Source organism: Microtus oregoni, unplaced genomic scaffold (assembly GCF_018167655.1).
Source record: "Microtus oregoni isolate MIOR12 unplaced genomic scaffold, Mior012 000110F_ref0000174, whole genome shotgun sequence".
Taxonomy (NCBI): domain Eukaryota; kingdom Metazoa; phylum Chordata; class Mammalia; order Rodentia; family Cricetidae; genus Microtus; species Microtus oregoni.
Window position 1 is genome coordinate 1,759,216 of NW_024544728.1, and position 25,057 is coordinate 1,784,272.

The following is a 25,057-nucleotide window of genomic DNA, read 5'->3' on the forward strand; positions in this document are numbered from 1 at the left end:
GCTTAGCTGCCCCATAGGACCCCAAACGAGCCCCGAGAAGACCCTCCTCTTCTTTTGGGGGTGACTTTTGTTCGCTAGCCTGTTTCCTTTGGTGACTTCTGCAGCTTTCCAGGATCTGTGCCCGGAGCGCACGGGAATCCACTCAGCCTAGGCACCCCCCCTCCCCCTGCTTTTTTTTTTTTTTCCCTTGTGAGGTCCGCTTTCTTTGTAACTTTATGCCGCGGCTGCTCGGGTTACTTTTGTAATTTCCCGCCCCCACCCGCTGGCGGTCCTGGAGTCGCTCGGGGCAGTGGCCCGGGGGATGCAACGTGGACCGCGCGGGGCTGCCGGCTGCATCGCCGCCGCGCCTCGCTGCCTTCAGCGCTAGAAGCCCGCGCCCCGCACGCACGCTGCCGCTTAGGAGCTGACGCTGCATCCCGCTCCACCACTCCACCAGGACACCGCAACCCAAGCGAGTCCCGTGAGCTGACGAAGGGCTGGTCAGACCCTGATTTTTTTTTCCCCCGGGCCTCTCGGATTTGGTCTTCGACAGTCCCCTCTCTGCGGGCCTCGATCCGCGCGCTCTTGGCGCTGGCGATGGGGAGACGGCGGAGGTCGTGTCTCCAGCCCTACTTCGTGTGGCTGGGTTGCGTGGCGCTCTGGGCACAGGGCACAGCCGGTCAGCCCCAGCCTCCGCCACCTAAGACGCTCCGGTCCCAGCCGCCCCCGCAACAGGTCCGGCCCGCAGTAGAAGGCGGCTTCGCGGCGCCTGAGTACCGGGACGAGGGTGCGGTAGCGGCGAGCCGCGTCCGCAGGCGAGGACAGCAGGACATACTCCGAGGGTAGGTGGGCGGCGGGATGACTGACTTGTGCGGGAGACCTCCCTGCCTTCTACCTCACACTCTCCCTGACTGTCGCGCTGGCGGGTAGAGCTTCAGTTCCCTCCACTAGGACACTTAAAGACCCTGAGAGCTCCAGGAGCGCCCCTCATTTTCCTCCCGGAAAGCCTCAATTGCTCCGCGGAAAGCCCTCCCTAGGGGGCTTCGGCTGGCTGCCGGTGGGAGCGGGCCTCTGGGTGCTAATGGCAGAGCATGTGCGATATCTGTGGCGCTGGGAAAGGTTCCCAGTGTCAGGCCGAAAGAGGGCCTGGGTCTGCCCTGAGTAAGGCCCCCCGGAGTCTGCCTGCTCCCCACCGTCGGGGGCGCAGCTCTAGAGCCTTTTGTTTGAAGACTTGTGCGGAGCAGTCGCTGGTTATCATCGCCAGATCCAGCGCTCCGCCTTCCAAGTCGCCCTCCTTGACACTTGGGGGCCAGAGACAACAGTGGAGCAAGGAGGGATGGATTTGGGAACAAGGGCAAGGAGTTTTGAGCGGAGTGTTCCTTTTGTTCTCAGCATCCGGACTCTAGAATAGTAGCAAATTATGCGTTTCTTGTTTCTTTTCCCGGTTTAAAAAGCCAAGCAAGGGTGGGCAGTTGAGAGGGGATAGTTAGAGGTTCTGGACCCTCCCCCATCCCAAACTCTAGCCCCTTTACTTCCACATCTGCTTCCCAAGCCCCAAGAATTTGAAATGGAACTTTGATTTGTTCGTTGTCCTGATACCTATTCACTCGGGTTTTGCTTAGGAAGAGCTTCTTTTGTGTTACTGCGCCTATCCTTATGTGGGTATCACCGTGTTTGTCCCCTGCAGGCCCAACGTGTGCGGTTCTAGATTCCACTCCTATTGCTGCCCTGGATGGAAGACTCTCCCAGGAGGAAATCAATGCATTGTCCGTGAGTGTTTGGCAGGGCCCACACAGCATACTCAGCTCTGTTTCAGGGCTTGTGTACAGTGTTTAAACACTCAGTTGCCCATACAAAGCCATTGGTCACACAATGGTAAGGAGAGCTCAGTGGTGGGGAGGAAGCCACATCAGCTGAAAAACTTCACTAAAGGAAACTCAGGAGGAAGACATTGATAAAGGTTTTAGAATGCTTAGATTTTTTTTTGTATCATCTATGTGTATTGATACAAACGGGGTGGGGCATTGTGTTAGAGCAATACTCTGGATGATTCAGCATCACCTTTCCTATAAATTCCAGCTAGGACCACAGTGTTACTATGGTTACTCTTGGACACCTAGGTTTGGGCCATCAGAAGATCAATCTTAGACCTTTACACTCCTTTCTCATCTCCGGGCTATACTCGGCAGCCACATGGCAAAGATTTAAAAGGAGTACTCTCACAGATTTTGAACTGACCAAAAGTTAACAGATTTTTGTAGTTGCTGTTTTGCTTTTTTTTAAGAGAATAAATGTAAGTTGTTTGACTCCTTTTATGGCTAGGAGACAGTTAAATTTAAAATTTCCACATGCCAAATCTTAACAGTAGACAGTATGTTTTCTCCAATGTGACTTTTATGCCCTGGAAAGATCTGTGTATCAGAACTTAAAGGTTCACATGAATTATTTTCAATTTCCAGAGTATATATGCCGGTCTCCAAATTCTAAGCGCATTAGTTTCTGGTGTTATGATTAAGGACTCAGGGGGTTCTCATTTCAAGGGCTTTGTGGGGTGAAGTGTGATTGGCCTTTCCCGGTGTGTTTGTGGAGCCCAGCCACATTGTCCTCTCTGGAGGACAGCCAAGGCACAGACAGCACATGCATTTACAGCCTGTCTTGACTTTAAACTGACCTTGGTATTTCCCAAGGGAAAGATAATTATGCCACTGTCAACAGAAAAGGGGTAAGCTACCCTAGCCAACGGGTAGTGTGGGCACAGTGGCATCTCCAACTCTGTATTTATTGGGTTTGTGGGTTTGAGACAGAACCTAAATGCTATTTCTGTGCTGTCCTTTCAAAGGACAGAAATCTAAAGTTTTATTGTAAAGATTAGTTCTCTCTTTTTCTTCTATTCAAAAACCCCACAACTTCTAGCAATGAAACAAAAATAAGAAACAGCTACTGTGTTCTTTTAAATGATTGATTCATAAATATTTTCCAATAAACCCGTGTATGTACAGGTCTTTGGTTTTTATGGGGATGGGGGAGAGGAAAAGGAATGATGGTCACTTGCCTTCTCTCAGGACTCCAGACAGTCCCGTGTGAAGTATTTATAGAAGGTGCATTACTCTTTCTGGCCACTGGGGCATTACCGGGGCTGCCTCACACTGTTGGGATCTACAGACTCTTGAAACAGCTAATGTCACTCACCACACACCTGCCACACCGGCTGGGAATGACTTAGGCACTGTGGAAAGTCTGACTCACTAAATGTAATGAATGTGACTGCCATTATTGAGTTGGAGAGCAGCCGAGGAGAAGGGATAGGTTTATGGTACGGGTTGCAAATCTGTAGAGTCAGGTTTTATTGGATCAGTAAGGAATGGGAACTGCAGAGTCTCCCCTCCTGGCATGGTTGCACTGGTAATTTATGGATGGCCCAGTGAGTGTCCACTTTTAAACACTTCGGGTCTTTGACTGTCTTCATGCCGTTTCCTTCTTTAGAAGGTCAGCTTGTAGCACCTCCCAGTGAGTATGGTCACCTACGTTTCTTCTATTAGAAATACATACATTAGACAAACATTGGCGTTATCTTCATATCTCCAATAAATATTGATGACATTTATGTCTAGTATAGCTAAGCAATATTTATTATTAACATCATAGGAAAAGAATTTATGACTTGAGATTAAAACTTGTGCGCAAAACTACCGGAAAGCACTGCAGCATTGGTACCATCCCCTTTGCAAGAGCCTCGCCTAGTTTAGGAATTAAATTCAGTTAGTCTGTTATTTTTGCATCTTAAAATGGTCATATGTGGAGAAATATGAACATTAAAATCATTGTAAACTGAAAACCGGGAATTTTTAATTCCCAAATTTCTTGGTAACAAGTATTTCTTTGTTTAATTTACTTCACCATGAAGCAAAGAGAAATTCTGAGGCACTTTTACAAAATAATGATAATAATATGAAGACCCACAATTAATTTTCTCATATGTTACATCTCCACTTTGTTTCCACCCAGAGCAAGCTTTAAAGTTTGACGTTTGTCTCCTACCAGGCTTCACGAGAGAAGACAGTGAAGAAATGTGTCTATTACTTTAAAAAGATAATGCATTATGGTTTTGTTCCCTCCTTCATTGTGATCATTTTATTATTCGTTTTGAAAGACATGATCTCTAGCCAGTCCCAGGAATGGAACCATGTTTTTCAGGCTGGCCTTGAACTCCTGGGCTCTCTCTCAGCCAGCCAAGCGCCTCGTTTACAGGCTTGAGACATCATGCCCAACTGTTATTATTCTTAATTGTGGCTTGATATGTCATTGAAGTACTTCCAAATTTCCATGTTTGTTTCCAAACCTACTTTCTAGCCTTCTTTTTTCAAAAAATTAAAAGAAATCATCCAAGAACATGGAATAATGGAAGAAAAGTTTGCGTATGCATTTATTTATGGAGAAAGTATGCAGCAGTGCTTTGGTCATTGGGGAAACAGTGAATGGGATTGGCTTAGCATCACAGCAATTGCGAACTGAAAGAAAAAATATGTCAGAACCCTCCAGGATGACCCGTTTCATTTATGTTTTTAATGAGAAAACTGAACCCAGTGACATTTTGGGTATTATCTGTGCTCACGGTGGGTCATTGGCAGAGTGAGACTTCATCTTCACACCTCTTGTGTGCCATGCGTGTTAAGTACCAGTCCATGCAGCATCTCCTAATGTCACCAGACTCCCAGTGTGTGCACCCTTTCTCCTGCTCCTTCCAACACTCCTAGGATTCATAATGTCAGTTAAAATGGAGGAGTTGTACTGAGACTGCAGACTGCAATGAGCATAGAGAGGAAGGAGTTCATCACTCTTACTTCTTCCTACTGGCCTGTGCAGGGGACACATCGAAGCCTCGACAGTCAACTTACTGCCTGAAGATGTCCAGGATCAGCCCCTCAAACCTAATTTTGGTTTGAGACCAAATGGGTCACTCCATCTAAACCTAGATTAATCTCCCTGCTAAGAAGGAAGAACCCTTGAAATAAAATTATGTTTCATGAGCATTTGCCATAGAAAATTACTGTTGGTCAGAACCTAATATATTTTAAATATTAATTCTATGGTGGAAGCCATTTTCTTGCCTTTTCTTTTAATCTTAAGACCATAATATTTTTACAGTATTTTCATTCAGGATAACCAGTTGAGACATTGCCCATATTATATAGATACCAAAGGTGATCTTAGAAAAGGAAAGCAATTACCAAATTGGTTTGCTCCTGTAGAGTGTGTTTCTCATATCATGGGGATCCCAGGTCTCGTTGAAAGCTCTGAGACCTCTTCCCCAGCAAAAGATTCATATGCACAGTGTTCTAAGTATTTGTGTGCGGTTTCAGGACATTTCCAGACCCTTCCCTTGTTTCTTGCATTCGGAGAAAGATCAAATCTGCACATAGCCTGCATGCTCAAAGAGGGAATTTAACTAGGGATATGGAGATAAATCTTTCAGCTCCTGACTAAATTTGGGAGAGAGTTCCCATTCCAAGGCACTTGACTGAAGGTTTTGCATATCTGTGGTATGTGCTGTGTCAATGAGCCTAAACTTGGCTTAGATGACCCTCAGCCTCCCTGGAGGTCACAGCTGTAGGGAGCTTCAGTCCCCACCCCCATCCCATCAGAATGGCTCTTTTGAGCAGTGGGAGTGGCTTAGGTTGCAGTGATGATGTGGCAGACTCAAGAGTGGAGGAAGGAGAGGAGTCATGAAGGGGGATAAAGATTGATGACTGGATAGGGCAGAAGCCAGCTAGGGTGGAATGTGCAGGGAGCCAGACGTTTGGCCAACTCGTCAGGGCCCAGGTCTCTGTCTCTACCAATTTCACATTCTTAAACAGTGGGATCTATTTTCCAAGATGCTCAGTCTCTCTGGGTGTCCCCACTACTGCCAGCTCCCTAGGATCAAGATCCTTTGGTGAATTCTGAACTCAAAAGTTTCTGGTTTTAAATAGAAAAAGCAACTTGTATTGATAATCAAGTTAAAGAACTGGTGTCAGTTGGTATTACAGAATTTTAAAAGAGCTGCATTTCTTTGTCCAACATCACAAGGAAACTGTAAGACTTAGTCCCACATCTCCAGTGGGGGATTTTTATATCATACTAACACTCAGATGTTTCGCAACATTAATGTCATGCCCTGGTTTTCTAGACCTGTGGTTTAAAAAATGTTGTTTTCTCACTGTGGAACGTGACTGAGGGTGCTGTCTCTCATTCCCATCTGTGCTGTGCTCTCTCCAGCGATTTGCAGGAACAGCTGTGGAGATGGATTTTGTTCCCGTCCCAACATGTGTACTTGTTCCAGTGGACAAATATCCCCGACCTGTGGAGCAAAATCAAGTATGTTGCCTCTCCCTCTCCGTGGCTATGTCCACTGCATTTTCCCTAAGCCTGGGAACCAGCGACAAGTGCCATTCTTGAAGGAGATATGGATGGGTGGTTGTTCTCACTAATTGGGCTTACCAGTGTTAAATTTTGAGCTAAGACAGTCTTGAGCCATAGTTGTTGCCTCACGTAGGCAATTGTCAACAGAGAATGTGTCTAGGTGGCAGGATGTTTAGGATTCCATGACGTAATGCTTTGTAATAGCTGTAATTTCCTGAGCGTTCACTCCGCATAGCATTCTGGGAGAGGTGTTTGCGTTCTTTCAATCCTCTCATCCACACTGTTTGATATCGTCATGCTCCTATTTTGCAGAGGAGGAAAGTGAGGCACATGCATATTAACTAACCTACTGTCCTACTTTGACGTCATCGCTATGATAGGCAACATGACCGGAAGCAACTTGGGGGAGGAAAGGGTTTGTTTCATCTTACAGCTCCCAGGCCACATCCCATCACCATGGGACGTCAGGGTAGGGACTCAAGCCAGGAATCTGGAGTCAGGAACTGAAGTAGAGTTCAGGATGGAGTGCTGTTTTTTGGCTTTTTACACTTTTTTTACACTGTTTTCTGGCTTTCTCATCTACCTTCTTAGCATCCAGGACCACTTGCCCAGGTAGTATTGCCCAAAGTGGTCTGAGTCCTTCCATATTCATCAGAAAAATGTCTAATGAATTTCATCATCGTCAGTTAAAAGAGCCATTTCTTCAATTATGGTTTCCTCTTCCCAGATGACTCTTGTTTGTGTCAAATTGAAAAAAAAATTCTAACCAGTTTACCTACCCAAAGACTTAAGTCTACCAACTAAGACTGGCTAACCTGTCATCCCAAACACTAGCCTGTATTTGCTGTCTTTTTGTGTAGCTGCTGCAGCCTCTATTCTATTTGGGTCTTAACTATGGGGAGAGAAGATCAGAAAGGCAGCAGATGTCTGCTGAAATACTGACCAAATACTTTAGATGTAGTAACTCACTTTCCTACACACATTAATTCCCAACAATTCCATCAAAGTAACTATAACAGTAGACTAAGAATGTATTTTTCTTTTCGTGACTCTAGAAAATGTTGGGACTCCAAAGACCAAGATTAACCCCCGTGCAAGTGTTTGAGATCTCATTAGAGTAAGCTAGAAGTGATATTGCATATTTGCCTGCTCAATATCTAAACAAGGGCTTTACATCTCCCTAAAATGAGCATGACTTTGTTGAATTTTAATGGTTCCCTCCTAGATTTTTGCTAAACAAGAGTAATGAGAACCTGTCTGATTCAGGAGTAAGATTTAAACTGGGAACACCAATGCATTTGTCTTCTTAGTGGCAATAAAAATTTATTGGATTATATATAACCTTTGTGTCAGTCGAATACATGGAATATATTTGCCATCAGGTTGGACCTGTAGTTTATAGACAAGCCCATGAATGCAATTTGGTGACAGGTGTCTGTGTTTTTTGTCTTCTTCACAGTCCAGCAGTGTAGTGTGAGGTGCATGAATGGTGGGACCTGTGCTGAGGACCACTGCCAGTGCCAGAAAGGATACATCGGGACTTACTGTGGACAACGTAAGAAACCTTAGCAATAGCTTTTTTTGTAAACAATGTGACTGGGTGTCCATTTCCTTTTAGTCAGAGTGTAAGAGCTTATCCAGAGCTTCTTGCAAAGCTCGTGGATAGTCATTGGAAGAGATAGTTTTATATAGTAAGCCATAGTTCATAAGTAATTGTCATAAATTTAACCTGAAGGAATTCTTCTAACTTGCTCATTTTTGTGTTTTATAATATTGATGTTGAACACTAGTTATATGCTATAAAGTTTGACATTTGTCATGGGTATTTATGCCACAGAACATAGGTATGTTCCTATAAAGTTTACTGGAAAACCACTTCCTTCACCCCCACCACCACATACATGCAAATTTTAAGAATTGCCAAAATTAACCCATGAGAGCAAATTTCATAAATTACCTTGTTCCAATGTATCGAATACCAGAATACAGGACTGTATGATGATTTGAAAAGTTTAGATCAGTATGAAGAAAAAAGAGGCTTTAGCAAAGAACTTACCCACTCGCAGTCCTGGAGATTACAGTCAAGATCGTGCATCTGCCAGGCAGGTTGATACCATGCTATGTATACCTTCACGCCAGTAAATAAAGCTGTCTTCATTGGAGAGAATCACACAATGATAAAGAAATAGTCCTGTTTCAAGGGGGTGCAGAGTGTGGCCCCTGTGTTGTGACACACCCCTGGGGAATATATTTGGTTAATGTTTACCAACTTTTCTAAGAGCTTACACTGATTCATTTGTTGGGTTAGTTTAGTTTGCAATACTGAGCACGAGTCTGAGGCTTCATGCATGATCGGCAAGCTTCCTGTAGACAGGATCTCACTTAATTACCCAAGCTGTCTGTGAACTCACCATCTGGTCTGAGCTGGCCTAGAACTCGTGATTCCCCAGCCTTCCCCTCCCCAGTAGCTGAGATGTATAGGCCAGGCTGGCCCCACTAACATAGTATAATTTTAAGTTCGTATGAAGAACACAGCATTAGAGAAGGTTAAATCACATAGAGAAAGGTGATCTGTGTCCCTTCAGTCACATTTCATGTGAGTCTAGACTTCTGGGCTTCCCTAATAACTGCCAGTCTATGTCCAGCATAGAAGAACCAATGTTAAGTGTACATGGGTGTCTGCTTTTGATTAGGCTATTTATTTTTGCTGCAGCTTAAAATGTTATTGATTGTGATAAACAGGTATAACATAGCATTTCTCATCTTGAACAAGGGTGTAGAACTCCAGTCTTACAGCACAGACATCCCAAACAGACATCCTGAAGATGAGGATGCGGTGTCTGCCCTGGAACGTGAATGGACTAATGCCACTGAACTGTAACTTAGCATGTTCAAGATGAAAAATGCCATGTTATACCTGTTTATCACAATCAATAACATTTTAAGCTGCAGCCCCTATCAACCCATGCCCTCTGGTCAGAGGAATATGAAAGGCACTGAGTTCTAATCAGGGCACATGTGGATAGTTCTTCCCTGAGTGTCTCATACAATGGAGTCTTTCTGTCGCTATTTCATCACAGGGATGATAAAACATATGGTGCAAGCAAAGGCTTTGCTAATAAACCCAGCAGTTAGCAAATATGGAGGTGAAGGTGGTGGCTATGAAACAGCAATGGCAGGGATAGTTTAAGGTGACATTTTCTCCTAAGTTGTCCCATGGAAAGGGTGTTACATTGTTGAGAGTGAAGATGATGATGATCAACTTTTGATTCCAGAAAAATCCCTTGAAATGTGATGTTTGGTAACGTGAAGATGTTGAAAACATTTAAACTGCCTTAAAGAATCTCCCCAAATAAGGGCAGTTTTCCTTATACAGCATTCCTACATTGTACGGAGCAATGTCACTGTGTGTCCTTCCCTTTGCATGGTGCAGTGACACTGTGGACGTAGGGAAGGGAACTGGGAGGTAAATGGAAAGGTGACAATCTGGGCCAGTTAGTTTCTTGTCAACTTCACCCAAGTTGGACTCATCAGGGAAGAGGGAACCTCAACTGGGAAATTGCCTCCATCAGATTGGCCTGTCGGCAAGTCTGTGGGAGCAATTTTGATTGGTGGTTAATAGCGAAGGGTCCAACTCACTGCGGTATGTGCCACCCTTGGGGCAGATGGTCCTATGTTGTATAAAAAAACAGGCTGAATGCTGGGAGATGGTGGTGCACGCCTTTAATTTCAACACTTGGGAGGCAGAGGCAGGCAGATCTTTGTGAGTTTGAGACCAACCTGGTCTAAAGAGTGAGTTCCAGGACTGGCTCCATAGCTACTGAGAAATCCTGTATCAAAAAAACCAAACAAACAAAGAACCAAAAAAAGAGAGGAAGGAAGGAAGCAAGCTGAGCAAGCCAGTAAGCAGTGTCCCTCAATGGTCTGTGTTTCAGTCCCTACCTCTAACTTTCTGCCCCAACTATGCTTCAACTATGCATCCTTACTGTAAGGATGAAGAACTCTAAGCCAATTTTCCTACCCAGCTAGGAGTAGTATATAACCTAATGCAGATATAGGTAATGGAAACATCTAGCATGAGAAGAAAACGGTAAGGGAATGCACATGTGCACACAGGTTGAAGTCTGTGCTTTGAATCCTGGGGGAAAATGTTCTGGACACAAGGAAAAGCGAGTTCAGAGATGCTGTGGCAGAAGACAGACCCCATCTACTGTGAAAGCAGTAAATAGAACCTCTATTCCCCGCATAAGGTGGAGATGAAGCACAATGACAAGAAACAGACAGATCTGGAGAGAAAGGTTTGGCTCTGTAGGCCTAGGGAAGAAACTTGTGCTATCTCCCAAACATACTGGGAAACAAATGCATTTGAGTAGTTAAGTATCTTAGCTAGGGTTACTGCTGCTATGATGAAACAACGTGACCAATTTAGGAAGGAAAGGATTTATTTGACTGAAGGAAGTCAGGACAGGAACTCAAACAGAGATGGAACCTGGAGGAAAAAGCTGATTCAGAGACCGTGAAGGAGTGATGCTTACGGGCTTGCTCTGACGGCTTAGCTCAGCAGTTAAGAGTACAAAAAAGAGACGGGCGGTGGCGCACACCTTTAGTCCCAGTACTCGGGCAGAGGTAGGCAGATCTCTGTGAGTTCAAGGCCAGCGTGATCTAAAAATTGAGTCCCAGGACATCCAGGGAAGTTACACAGATAAACCTTCTCTCACAAAACCAAAAACAAAGAGTAAAGAAGCTGTGTGTAGTACACATGCTTGTCATTCCTACACTTGGGTGAAGAGGCAGACAGATCTCTGTGAGTTGGAGGCTAGCCAGGAATACAGAGAGAGACCCTATCTCAAAACAAACAAGCAGTCCCCTGCCCCTCCAAAAAGCTCTAACAGTATAAAAAAGCCTTTGGTTTTTCATGCATGTTAGTTCACATAATACTTTGGGCAGGGAAATGCCAGCTGTTATGAGCAGGGATGCTGAGGGCCAAAGAGGTTGGAACACTGGGATGGAGGACAGGACTCATTGCTCATTACACCCATCTGCCTGGCAAAGTTGTAGAAAAGATGCTGGGAGGGCCTGGTATAAGGCAGGCTTGCTTCAGTAACCACAGGGCTTGGAAGGGAGAATCCGAAAGCCAGCTAACTGTTCCTCTTATGTGACTAACAGCAAGAGCAGCGAATGACTGGCAGTGTGGTCTGTCCTTACCTTTCTGTTCACAGATCCATCCATATCAATATTCACAGTGTTAGAAATCAGAAATCGGAAATATCAGAACTGTTTGCTAACTCATTTTGAAATTGGTGTTCACCGATGACATATGTTCCCATAAGTAGTTTATGAACAATAACTCTACTTTCTGAACCGTCAAGCACATTGTGAAGAAGAAAGGGCTTGTTAGCCTAGCACAGACAGGTTAGGTTAGGGTTGCATAGTAAGTGGCCCATATCTGCAGGAGAAGCTGAACCTTCATGGCACCGTCCACCTGTCTGGGTTTGAAAACCTCAGAGAGAGCCGGGCGGTGGTGGCACACGCCTTTAATCCCAGCACTCGGGAGGCAGAGGCAGGCAGATCTCTGTGAGTTCGAGACCAGCCTGGTCTACAGAGCTAGTTCCAGGACAGGCTCCAAAGCCACAGAGAAACCCTGTCTCGAAAAACCAAAAAAAAAAAAAAAAAAAAAAAAAAAACCTCAGAGAGGCAGCCTCCTTCTGCACATAGATCCCAGTCGGGGGCAGGCAGATCCTCTCTGTCTGTAGTCTATCAGGGGAGTGTAGCAGATATAAGTGCATCTGGAGGGCAGAGATGGTCGGATGCCTTTCTCAGGAGCTCATTTTATTTATTTTCTTTTGAGGTGGGTATCTCACTGGAGCTACCATTCAGGTAGGCTGACTGGCCAGCAAGCTCCAGGAATCTGCCTGTCTCCATCTCTTCCAGTGCTAGGATCACTGGGGGCGGGGGCGGGGGGGAACCAAACTTTTCTTATGAATACTGAAGTCCAAACTCAGGCCCTTGTACTTGCGTGCAAGTACATTCCTGGCTGACCCATCACCTCAGCCTGTCTGTGTCTTTTCCAAAGGCTGGTACAGTAACTGGACGTGGCTGGGAAAGTGGTTTTCATTCCAATGCCCTTCTGCTAGATAACATTTAAAGAAGATTCCTTACATTTTCATTAATCACATTCAATTAGAGTTATCCGTCTGCAAAAATATGTGTTGGTCAGTTGGGAAATCCACATCTTGTAATTGTTTACAATTGAGCCTTCACATCCTGGCAACTGATTCTAAGACTCACATGCTCCTTAGAGATCTTTGGGAAGTTCTCATTCTCTTTGACATTTCTATCCACCCCCATCTGTCTCGCAGCCCTCATGGCCTCCTTCCCCTTTTTCTGTCCTTTGTATTTTCTCCTCTAACTTTTTTGCCTGCCCCATGTTTCAAGGCAATGGCATGTCAGAAGTGCCACCTGGAAATATAAGGTGTGATGGGTAACGAAGCAGAAGTGACTCTTCTCCAGAGCCATATAGCATCATGCCTTGGAGCAAAATGAGTCTGTAGCAGCTAACCCTGAGGTCGTATGGCATATAGCATCAAAGCATGACTCTAATACGTAACCCTGAGGTCATTGACACAGTGATGCTTTAAGATGGAGAAAATCCTCTCTTTCCAAGTTTGTCCCCTCTTGCTATGATCAACAGAGGAGCAATCACTGGATGGTGACAGTGAGGAAAGAGCCAAGTGGCTTCACCTTCAGCCTATTTCCCTCTTATTATTGAGCTTCTTATTTTTGATACATACATCGCTTGGAGGGCATGTTAATAAGTTATGCCTCTTATGTCCCTTAAGAAAAGGTAATAGAATATTGAATAGTGATTGCCTGTCTCTTGTGAGCATCAGACCTATTATCCTCATGAATCTGATCAAGAAAAAAGACTTACAATAAACTTGATTAATAATGAGATCTATGAATCGTTGTAGCATCTCTGACTTCGTGACCAATCAGATTTGTGCACTCATGTTTTCGAGAAACAATTGGATATAAGATGTTTACTTGGCAGCATCACTGCAGGATCTTGCTGTGCTTGGAGACGTGGTGATTAATGAACTGTTTCTTGATCTTTTGTGTGCAGCTGTCTGTGAAAACGGATGCCAGAATGGTGGGCGCTGCATTGGCCCGAACCGTTGTGCTTGCGTTTATGGATTCACGGGGCCACAGTGCGAGAGAGGTAAGAGGGGGAAGAGACTGGGGAACTTATGTTTTCAAAGTTCATTCTGGAATGTTATAACGATGTCTGAGTGTGTGTTTTGCTGTTCTATGGGAATTGTTTCGATGAAATATATTTTTATACAACGGTAGTTAGAAGGGTAAAATATGGCACAGTCCTCTCAGAAGCAAAAGCGTTCTGTGATTTTCATTACAGTGATCCAGGTCTGGGAGGCCTGTTCAGAAGCAGTGGCCCCAGGGTGATGCTGACTGATTGACTCGTGGCAGATTCTCATCATGTACTACATTTATTTTCTAGACACTACTGGGAGTAACCCCTCTGCTGTTAAAAAAAAAAAAATCAATAGTAATATGTCCCTGGCTGGCCTCCATAAAATCTGAACCAAATTGCCTTAATAATAAAGAAACACACTATGTTCTATAACACAAGTCCAGAGCTACTGGGCTTTCTATCAGATGTGATCAAGTCTTTCCAGTCCTCTTGGCTCTGCCCTCCTGGGGCTTCTGTTTGGTCTTACTCTGGTGGCTTTTGGAGTGTTTTGTTGTTTGTTTTGTGGTTGTATGAGGACTGTCATCATTATTGCGGCGACATATTCTTTGTTGGCTCATCTATAGAGAGAAGCTTCTCTTTAACTGTTTCTTGGTCAGTCATAGTCTTCAGAGATGCTTCCTGATGGTGGGATCAAGCTTGGGTTCTACACAATAGTCTATGACAAAGGAAAACCTTACTATGTTGGCTCTGGATTCAGCATCCATTCCTGCAGCGTGGTATGAGGTAAGCATTCCCAGAGCTGCATGCAGAAGACAGCTGGGTATGTGAACCCAGCCAAACTTCCCTTGGGCAAGACAGAAGGGTTCCAGGAATGGGTGCTCAAAAAAAAGCATCCTGCACTGACCGCTGCACCTCCATAAACAGTCATCAAAGCTGGTGTGAAACCAGCTGACAGTGATTCCAATAGCAATTAAAACCGTTTCCTGCCGGGCGGTGGTGGCGCATGCCTTTAATCCCAGCACTTGGGAGGCAGAGACGGGCGGATCTATGTGAGTTCGAGAACAGCCTGGTCTACAAGAGCTAGTTCCAGGACAGGCTCCAAAGCCACAGAGAAACCCTGTCTCGAAAAACCAAAAAATAAAAATAAATAAAAAAAACCGTTCCCTATTAGCTGCTGAGAACAGCCAGCATTGATGCTGTAGCGGCCATAGAGCCTGAGAACAGCTGTGGTCGTGGTCCACCAAAGAAGCTAAACCTCATCAAATGTGATGGCTAACTGCGTAGCCCTGAGCCATTAGAGTAAATGCAAGTTTAGATTAAAGGTAACATTACATTGTCGCATTGTTACATACATCTTCAATTGATTTTTCCTGGGCTTGTGACGGCATCTAAAGTTACAGAGCACTTTATTTAAAAACTAAAGTGTACGGAGTTCATATCTATATGTGCAGAGACCGTTTGGAATTGTGAAGATAACTAGTACTTCAAAACCTAAATCATTATCCTCACAAAAAATGTCATGTTGGTATTCAGGGTAATTTTCATTCTTGAGAATGAAAATTGTGAAGCCTGAGAGGTTTGATGCATGAAAACTTATAACATATGTCTGTGTGTGCACACTGAGATATGTGTGCTATCCCTAATGTCATAGAGATTTCTTGGGACTAAAGTACATTCCACAGATGACAGAGTTTATAATTATTCTTCGGATGAGTTCTAAAGCTTTTGCCTGATGTTCTTATTGGGGAAAGGAAAATGAATTGAGAAATGTTAGCCCAAGTGCATCGGAATAAAATAATACAGATTTCCTAAGCGATGTGGTTTAAAGACCATAGAACAGAAGATAGTAATCTTAAAAATGCAGACCCAGTCAGGACCAGTGGAAGCCATGCTTTCTGTCGCTGACGTAAGTTCTGCAGCTCTTTCATCAAAGCAGGTGACAAAGTTCATTCCTAACTGGTACAGTTGGTTGGAGTCTTCCAGCCCAGGCTTCCAGGTATGACGTCACTGTTCTCCAACAGTCGCTCATTCACTGGCTCTGACTCCAGGGGAGTTATTCAGCGTTTACATACACAGTAGCCTGATTTCAGGAGAAACTACAAAATTAATCAGTTCATGAACTGACCTTAAAAACTTGCTTCGCATTTTTTTTTTTTTTTTGGTTTTTTCGAGACAGGGTGCCCTTCTGTCAGGCAAGTACAAAAGCTTCATTTCCTTTTTAACACGCAGCTAGGAGTTTCCACTCCTAAATTGCAGCCATGAACTTTAATATTTTAGGGATGCTTTTTTTTCTTTTCAGTAGAATTTTTGCATGTCATTGTAATTTTAATAAAATCAGAGTTCCTCATCTCTCTTAAGAACTATTGGAAGTGCTATATACAAGAGGAGTTACCCATTTATGTTGAGTAAATAGGCTAATTTGCCTGTTTATGGTTAAAGTTCATGTTTTTACTCAATTACTGATTTCAGAAAACATGTTCTCTACTATATAAGGGGAAAAGGAGCTGCATAAAGTCAAGGACATTTCCCCTCCTTATTGTAGAATACATCTAATTTTCCTTTAAACTAGCCTCCTGGGCTCAGAAGTCACATTGAGCAGGCCTGCCTTTGCAACTCTCTGGGTTCTGGCAGACTGCTCTCTGGTCTCAGGCAAACACTGAGGGTAGCTAATGACTGGCATGGTTAAGCTATTTAACTTGAGTCTTGGAGCTGTAAGCTGAAACTCTGGAGTCTCCTGTCGTTATGATACACACAATGACCTTTTATAGTTAGCAGAAAAAGAGACAGAGGCCTTGTGGTACCATGCTGACTGTAAAACGCAGGCAGCTCAGCTGCGTCTAACGCACATAAAAGTATCCAATTAGTTTTGCTTCCTTCCCAAAACAGATGAAAAAACTTGTACGTCCCATGCACCTGAGAAAAAGCAGAAACAGAAATCAGCATTATATAGCAAGCCTCCATGGTCACCATCCTGAGAGCACCTTATAACTTAACAGCAAGAATTTCAGGGAGGCAGAGCAGAAATAAGTGAGCCCATGTAAGGGATGTGTAGACACACTAAAATGATTCTTTGATTCCCGGTGTGGTTTGCCCAGTCTCTTTTTAAAATTTCTTTGACTTCAGTGAATGCTTATTTAATGATTGAATTTCCCCTGAAGCTTCCCTATGAGCATCTGGTAAAAATATATGCTACACCCTTTTAATTACACATACACTATGACTACAGATTATTTTTGTCATGTAAAATATGTTTTTCTTAGAAAAGCATTTAATTCTATAAACATTCAAATACCCTGATACATAGTGACATTGTCTTTAAAGTTTAAGTCTTCTCCACACTACCACAAGAAGATACTTTTTAAAAAGGGAAACTAAAGGATTGCTTTTTAACCTATCAATGTTTAAAAAAAAAAATCCTTCCAGGGTATTAATTTGCAAAGATATAAGATTGTGAGACCAAGTTCCCAGTGGCATTGGTTGTAATAGCAAAGCTTTCATGCCTGGAGGGAAAATGATATAGGACCGATTTCATGTTTGGGCAGTTCTCATAAAATCATACAGTTATAGTGGCAGAGGCATGAACTCGCTGTCCAAAAGGATGCTGAGGCAGAGGACTCTGATATTTCCCGGTGCCTGGAGCCACAAGGCTCTCACTCATGTCTACCTGCAGGGCTTTCATTGTCAGGTTCATGATTGGTTGAATACTTCACTGTCTCTTTCCTACCTAACCCGGACACCTAAAGTGTGCACACGCAGCCTGGTGATGATGGCGCTTGTCTTTAATCCCAGCATGGGGAAGGCAGAAGTAGGCAGATCTCTGAGTTAGAGACCACCCTGGTCTAAAAAGTGACCTCCAGGACAGCCAGAGCTATGCTGAGAGAACTTGTTTCAAAAAAACAGAACAACAAATAAATAAATTGAAAAAAAAAAGTGTGCCTACACATCCTGTCTTACCTGGTTCTGTATGCAGGTGAGAGCAACACTCTCTCCAACAGATTCATCATGGTCTCCACTAGAGTAGACAGGAGTGCAATGTCAGGTCCCATTCAAAAGGAGGTCTGAATTAGGCACATGACTTTAATCCCAGCACTCAGGAGGCAGAGGCAGGTGGATCTCTGTGAGGTCAAGGCCAGCCTGGTCTACAGGGGTGAGTTCCAGGACAGGCTCCAAAGCTACAGAAAAAAACCCTGTCTCAAAAATAAGAAAAAAGAAAAAAAAAACAAAAAAGGTCTGAATTGCCTGTATGTCAATTCATTCCCTCACATGTCAAGAGATCAAGAGATAAGGTAATAGTGGTAATAGTGATAGTCACTAAACTACTTAGACCTTGTCATTTTTCAAAAACAAGAAGAGTTTCTTGGAGTTTCTTTGGATTCTGGGAATTACATAGACAAAATCCAAGTTATAAAGAATTTATACACTTGTTAGCCTGTGTTGATTTCCAAGACTTGGAATTTATTGTAATGGATGCACGGTGGGTTCCTACAGGATTTTAGTAACACAGAGACTAGATAATACGAGCAGAAATACTGGACTGTATGGTGAAAGAATAAACTGGTATCCTGCACACATCTGTGGGCAGTAGGTGGACACTTTCATGATACTTCTAAGAAATGTCTATGCAATACTTTTTATTCAAACTATAATTTTTTATACTTTGTAATTAGCAGTGATATGTGTACAGTATAAAATAATTTAGAAAATAATACAACATAAAAGGAGAAATTCAAATTATTCATAATTCCTGGGCTCAGGGTTAAGTGCTATATAGGTACTAAATAAGTTGAGTCTCTCTTTCCTATTGTTCAGAAAGTATTTTCAAAGAATGGTATCTTGCCTTACTAGAATCTGCTCCTCCTGCGTCTTTCCTCTCTGGCGGCTACATGGCATCTCACTGACTCCGCCTTCTTTCTCCCAGCATTCAGTTTAGTTTTCCCCACTTAGTTCTGTTCTGCCCTGCTATAGACCCAAAGCAGTTTTAATAACCAATAAAAGCAACACATGTACAGAAGGACTTCCCACACCGTCAGAGGACATGAGATTGCAATCGAATTCAAGACCCAGCTTTAGTCCCTCCATTGTATGTGTCTGGGCAGACCATCTTCTGTCATTTGACCAAAACAACAGAGACTTTGACATGTTCTGCTGCTTTCCATGGAAAAACTTTCTGGTGGTTGCTTCCTTGTCTAGTGTGTTTGGAAAATCCTTTATTATTATAAAATACTATAAGTGTCTATTTTTCTCATGCTTTTGGTATTTCTTTTTACCCTTTAATCTGTTACTGTGCGGTACTTATACAGCCACAAATTAAAATATATGACTACAATTAAACCACATTTGTTCAGGATGTTTAAATTTTACTCAAACAACCTTAAATATTTGTTAAGAACTTATCAAGTATTGAGTACTTGGAAATCTAGTTATAAAGAAATAGTATGTATCCTATTCACAAGAAGCTAATTGTGTATTTAAGGACCAGAACTAAAAATCCTCTCCAAACACAAAGGTACGGTGCCCATGGTAGATACCATAATAGGAATGGGAAGAAGTAATGAGCCCAGGGGTACTTCTCAACTGAAGGGAATTAAAACAGTTCCCTTGTCAGTGATGCAAATGTAGTGGAAAACGCCAGCAGACTACTCCCTCCATGGATATGATGACAATGGGATGGCTCATCTTATGACAATACTATTTAAGCTCCACAACCCATTAGATTTGCTTCGTGAACTAAGTCAGCTTTCTCTTTCTTCAGAAGGGCATGATCCTTTTCTTTCACACTGAAAATTTAGTAGGATGTAAACTGTAAAGACAAGAGATTATCAAGTATAAATGTTAAAGCCACATATGCTTCTGAGTCAGTGAGCACACACATGCATTTCAGCGCTGGGAAGGTCAGTAAAGAGAACGTTTTAGAACTTCGCACCCTCGAAGCTAAACCTAGACTTAAGTGGACATCAGAGGAATACCAGAAGATCTGTGAGAACTTTATGTTTTGGCACTCCTTCTGATGGTGTCTTTATCTTAAATGCCATGAAGAAGACAAGGTGGGAGATGGGGGGAGGAAGGGGGAAGGCAGATGCTGAAGAGCAGAAACAAAGGGAAAGAAGAAGAAACTAAAAACGATGGCGATGGGAGAAGCAGTGGTAGGCAAGGCCGGTGATGCTTACCTTTGTCAAGGGAGAACTTGGGTCTTGGGAGGAAAATCCTTTCCTGAATAGGCTCATCTAGAAACGGCCCTGATTCCCGCCTCTTTGTTCTTAACTTAAGCCTCTCTGTGTACATTTGCTGAATAAGATATTTACCGACTTCAAGATCAAATCAGATGACATTAGAAGTTACCAAGTCTGGAAACTATGCAAAGCTGCCATACCATATATAAACTCATAAAATTTAATTGGAATAAAATATCGCTATGTAAGGGTTTGTTGAAAGGAATTAAATACATCTGTGTACAGATGGATGAGTGTTATATAACAAATACAATTTCTACCCAAATCTCCAAAACAAATATTACCTGTTTCTAGGAGTGAATGTAGCCTGGAGTTTACTCTTAGAGTTACTGGGAGGATTAAAAATTGTAAAGCCTGACACATGATCCCTGAGCCTGCCACACAGCTGGCTTCCACTGTTATTTGTTGTGTTTCAGGAAGGCTGGGTGCAGTGAAAATTCAAAGATTCGTATTACCCTCATGTGGCATTGCTTGCCCTCCCGGACATCTGCTGCTATTCAGGCAGAAAGTGTCTCTGATAATTAAATGACAATCATGTCGTGACTGGCATCTCGCAGATGCTGACATTGATAGCTTTAGTGACTCTCCAAATTATCGAAAAGATCTGTGTGGCAGTTTCTTATTCAAGATTAAGTCTCAAATGAAAGAACCAATGAGAGCCAAGTTCTAGGGGTGAAGTTTGATGCTCCTTTTATTCCTTTTACTAGAAGGGAACTTGGAATAAGTAGGAACATTTAGGAGCATCTCATCTCCATGAAAGGAGAATTAATTAAGAAATTTTCTAGCCAGTGTTTGGCCCAGAAAAGGCATTATAACCTATAAAAAAAATTCATGAAGCAAAGTTAGGATATGCACACTTAGAAATGATGAGCTTGGTGGTGTGGGGGAGGGGAATAACTTAGGGTTCTCAACACTTCTTGCTCTGGCTCAGGTGACTTGAATTGTAAGGGACTCCGGTTTCATCCTTGTTGTTTTGTGACCATGTAAACTTGACTGGGAAATCTATAGCGTTCTCACTACGTGGCTTGCTATGTAGTTGAGTAATCAGGCGCCACATGTATTGTTTTGACAAGTTTGTTACCCCAAATCTCGTAATTACTTCTAGTGTGTGTTTTTCTCTATTTGACTCCTTTAAAGTTTATATGATCCCTGTGCATAGAATATGGTCTTGAGAGTTTCACAAAGAGGGGCCCTTGAACAATTCAGGAAGCCATTCATCTGCAAAGTGACCATTAGACATATACCCCTTTTATTTTATTTATTGCCGTTTATCCAAGTTGCCTAAAGTAACTGTGCTTATCCTTGTGTTATGTGCGCATATTCAGTTGACTGTAATCTCTCCACAGCAGAGACTTTCCTCTCCTCTTGCCTTTGTGCTCCTTGGATTTCATACGGTGCAGTGCAATTGAGGCCATAGCTTCACTGTATCGTGAGCCTGTGGGATGCCAAACAGAAGAAACAGGACAAGAAGTGCTTAGTAAGGGTTCTTAAATGTCCTTGGAGACTTGTTTATGTGGCATGGCTGTAATACACAGTCAGTGAGAGACAGGATAAGGCTGGAAGGAAAAAAAAATGGACCTGAATGTGTTTGGAAAGCCAGAGGCAAAAGCTGCTCATTATTTAGTCTGCATTGGGGCAAGTGCTCTGAGTGGCTTCAGGATCTGAAAGTAGTTCCCCTCAAAGGTCAGTCTGGGGCGAGGAGACAGAATGTAGGCTGGGAAGCAAGAGGGTAGCAAAAGGAATTAGGAAGAGACACATATATCAGTCGGAGTGTAGCAATCCAGAATCAAGTTTATATAATACACTCACTGAAGTATGATATATGTAGGCCTAAGTTAGACTGTTAGCATAAATATTAAGTAGAAAAGGTATGTGTGTAATATTGAGAAATAATACTTATTGAAGTGTTTAACCGTAATACCACAAAGAACGCATTTTTTAAATTTAATTAAATTTTAAAAAATTAATTATTGGGTGTATGTGCTCACCTTTGGGTGTATGTCACAGAAGCCCGAGGTTGACACTGATGCCTTCCTCCATCAGTCTTTGAGCTTCGATTTTGGAAAGTTGGAGCTCATGTGTTGGCCAGACTGGCTGGATCTGCTTGTTTCTGCTCAGCACTGGAGTGCCAGGCATGCACGGCGTGTGGCCTTCACGTGGGGGAACTGGACCTGAACTCAGGTCATTCTTCTTGGGTAGCAATCACTTGACCTGCTGCATCATCTCCTCAAGCCCAAAGAGCATCTTTAAAATTTTCTTACAAGAGAAGGGGGAGCGGTCCACAATGAAACAAGACCATTTATTCAAACCCGCAAAGCTACTAGGTGAAAACAAAGGAAGATTTGAACACAGGAGGTGTAGCCTCAGGACCTCCATGCTTAAGCACATCTTTAGATGCAGCATGTAGGCCATCTCCCTAGAGATAAACCGTGTCGACCAATCAGTTTGTGTAAGGATAGCAGGGATGTGATACAGAAAAGATTGAAAACTCACATGAAGCCAATGGTTTGCCGGCACTTAATTATTCTGCTATCTGACATAAATAAGTTTATTTTTTGTGTATGAATTTCAGATTTTACCTCTGAACTGATACACTAAAAATTTGTTTTTGTAATGGCCGAAAATGTTCAAAATTCATCACCTTAAAACAAAATGGATGGCATATGCCTTTAATCCCAGCACTTGGGAGGCAGAGGCAAGCAGATCTCTGTGAGTTTGAGGCCAGCCTGGTCTACAAGAGCTAGTTCCAGGAGACGCACCAAAGCTACAGAGAACCCTGTCTCGAAAAACCAACAAAAATATAAACTAAAAATGGAGTCTTTGATTTGTAATCAGAATAGACAAGTGGAGACTGTATTGACCCTTCTCATTGAAAGTACTGGAAAAAATAAAATATTTGAGACAAAAACTTCTAAAAATATTGGACAGAAAGTTTTATGATTTGGCTCACAAATGTCCCCCAAAGGGAAAAAAAAAACACATAATGGCTTCGTCCTCACTGTCTACAATATAGGTAAGGTTTTCTATGTGTGGATAAATAACTTTTATTTTTAGTTCTTGACTCTTTGAAAGGAAAATTTGGCTGTTGAACTGAAAGATAATTGCAGTGTTCCTTTTCTCATTGCATGGCTGGCCCATTAGATTTTATTATGGAATAGCTTCCCTAAGATCTCTGCACATGAGACTTTCTCCTTGTGAAGAATGTGGACCTATTGTCTTATGTTTGAGTTCTAAGTGGTGTTTGTTTAATTTTGGAGGTTTCCATGTTCCTTATTTATTTCTTTGGGCATCATACAATTATTGTATTCACTGACTATGTCATAAAGAAGTCTGAATCAAGCTTTATTTTTTATGTCCTATTTTTTTTGTAAGATTGAATACTTTGGCTTTTTAATAATGTACAATATTCTTCTTTATTATTATACAAGTTTTAATGATCAATTTGGAATAATGGTTATTTGAAAACTTATGGAAATTTTCTTCTATTATATGTTTGGGTTCAATTTTAGGTCTTCCACTTCAGTTATATCGATATTTATCAATAAACTTAACCTGCCATTTGCTCTATAATTGTTTTAATCTTTGTCAGTAAGTCTTTTTTTCAATCTATATAATCTTCTCACCAATTAGCAGTTTTATAATAATTTGCTTTTGCCTTCAATTTCTTTCTTTATCTTTCTTGGAGTTTTCCTGTTTTTCTTTCAAGTTTTGTCACCCCACTGCCAGCCTTTTATTAGTCAATCCACTTTCTTTTTAAAAATTCTTTTTTAAACTTTTTTATGTCTATGAGTGTTTTTTTATTTGCATGTATGTATGTGTGCCACAAGTATGCCTTTTGCCAGCAAAGGTCAAAAGAGGGCATCGGATCCCCTGGAGCAGGACTTAGGAATGTTTGTAAGACACCATGTGGGTGCTGAGAACCAAACCCAGGTACTCTGCAATTGCTCTTAATTGCTAAGCCATCTCTACAGACCTTCAATTCATCTCCTTACATAGTTCTTAGTGGAGACCTACTTAGTGCCAAGAATGCCTGTCTGCTTCTCTTATTGCTTCCTAGTTACTCTTTTCCTCCCCCAGTCATGGAACAATTTTGGTCTCTCAGCCCACTGTGTGCCTTGCTGTTAATACAAAGAATCGTAACATGCTAACTACCTCGGACCCTGTCCTTTTATTCCTCTAGGGAGAGGATAAAAACAGGTGACTTTGTCCAGGGTTGCTAGGCGATGGAGATAAATTTCCTCTTCTCCCTTCAAATATCACTCACACGTTACATCTGCACATTGTTTCTGTTCTGTAACTCTTGTTGGAGACCCAGGTGTTTCAGGTTCTCAGTGCCCTAAGCCCTCGGGGGTAGAAGATCTCAGCTGGGCATTGGTAGTTTGGGGGAAGGAGTTGAGCTCTGTACTCTGTGTCCAGATGACTCCCTTTGACTTTTCAAAGGCATTCTTCAAGTTGTCCAGCCCCGCCTCCATTTCAGGTATGATGCCTGGTAGCTTCCTTGGCTGTGAAGAGACTCTGCCTACTTGGTTTCAGATTTCCCCCAGCCCTTTCCAGCCCCAGTCCCTTTTCCCCATATTGTAAAGGGCTTCACCTTGTTTCCTGCACCCCCACCCTGATACACTTTCACCTTCACAATCCTCATTTAGTCTCTTCTGTTTAATGCTGGAGAGAATTGACCTTATGTAGTGATGATCATTGTGTTTTCCATAACTTCCTCCCATCTGGTAGCCATCACTCTGGCTGGGGCTGTCTAGGACTTTGGCTTTTTCTCCCAGTGCAATGCTATATTGGTAGCAGGGCTTCTACTCCTACACATTTTCTCTAGTTCATAAGCTAAAGGCAAATCCAGCTCTCTATGGAGAATTAGTGAACTTTCTCAGGGTTTGAGTCTCTACCCTCATCCCCCATACTGTTTGCAGGGGAAGGTTTGCAAAGCCCTCTCTGTCAATCCTGGACTGTCATTGTGATGCTGTTCTGGGGCTATTTCCTTCATTAGGTACTGGCGATACGTTTTGCTCTGTTGTTTGTTTTGACCTCTGTTGAGTTGTTGTTGTTATTGTTCATAGTTTCTGGGGGAAAAGAAAGAGTCTGCGATATGTTTTCAATTTGCTGTTTTTTTTCCCCCTAAGACATTGACATCACAGGCAATTTTTGACTTGGAAATCTATCTAAAGTCATACAGAAAGCCAAGTGTAGGTACTTCCCATATGATAAAATTTGTGTTCCTATATCTGATATC

The 25,057-nt window shown here is 42.6% G+C and overlaps 1 protein-coding gene across 2 annotated transcripts in view; it reads left to right on the top strand.

The window, feature by feature from the left end:
* The first annotated feature begins 576 nt into the window (after positions 1-576).
* Positions 577-25,057, top strand: part of LOC121443619 (fibrillin-2) — a 196,653-nt gene continuing 172,172 nt past the window's right edge. For both annotated transcript variants that reach the window (XM_041645440.1, XM_041645441.1), the window contains exons 1-5: positions 577-821; positions 1,667-1,749; positions 6,235-6,333; positions 7,838-7,933; positions 13,502-13,597. In XM_041645440.1, coding sequence (XP_041501374.1) covers positions 577-821; positions 1,667-1,749; positions 6,235-6,333; positions 7,838-7,933; positions 13,502-13,597 — 619 coding nt within the window. The remainder of the gene's footprint in view (positions 822-1,666; positions 1,750-6,234; positions 6,334-7,837; positions 7,934-13,501; positions 13,598-25,057) is intronic.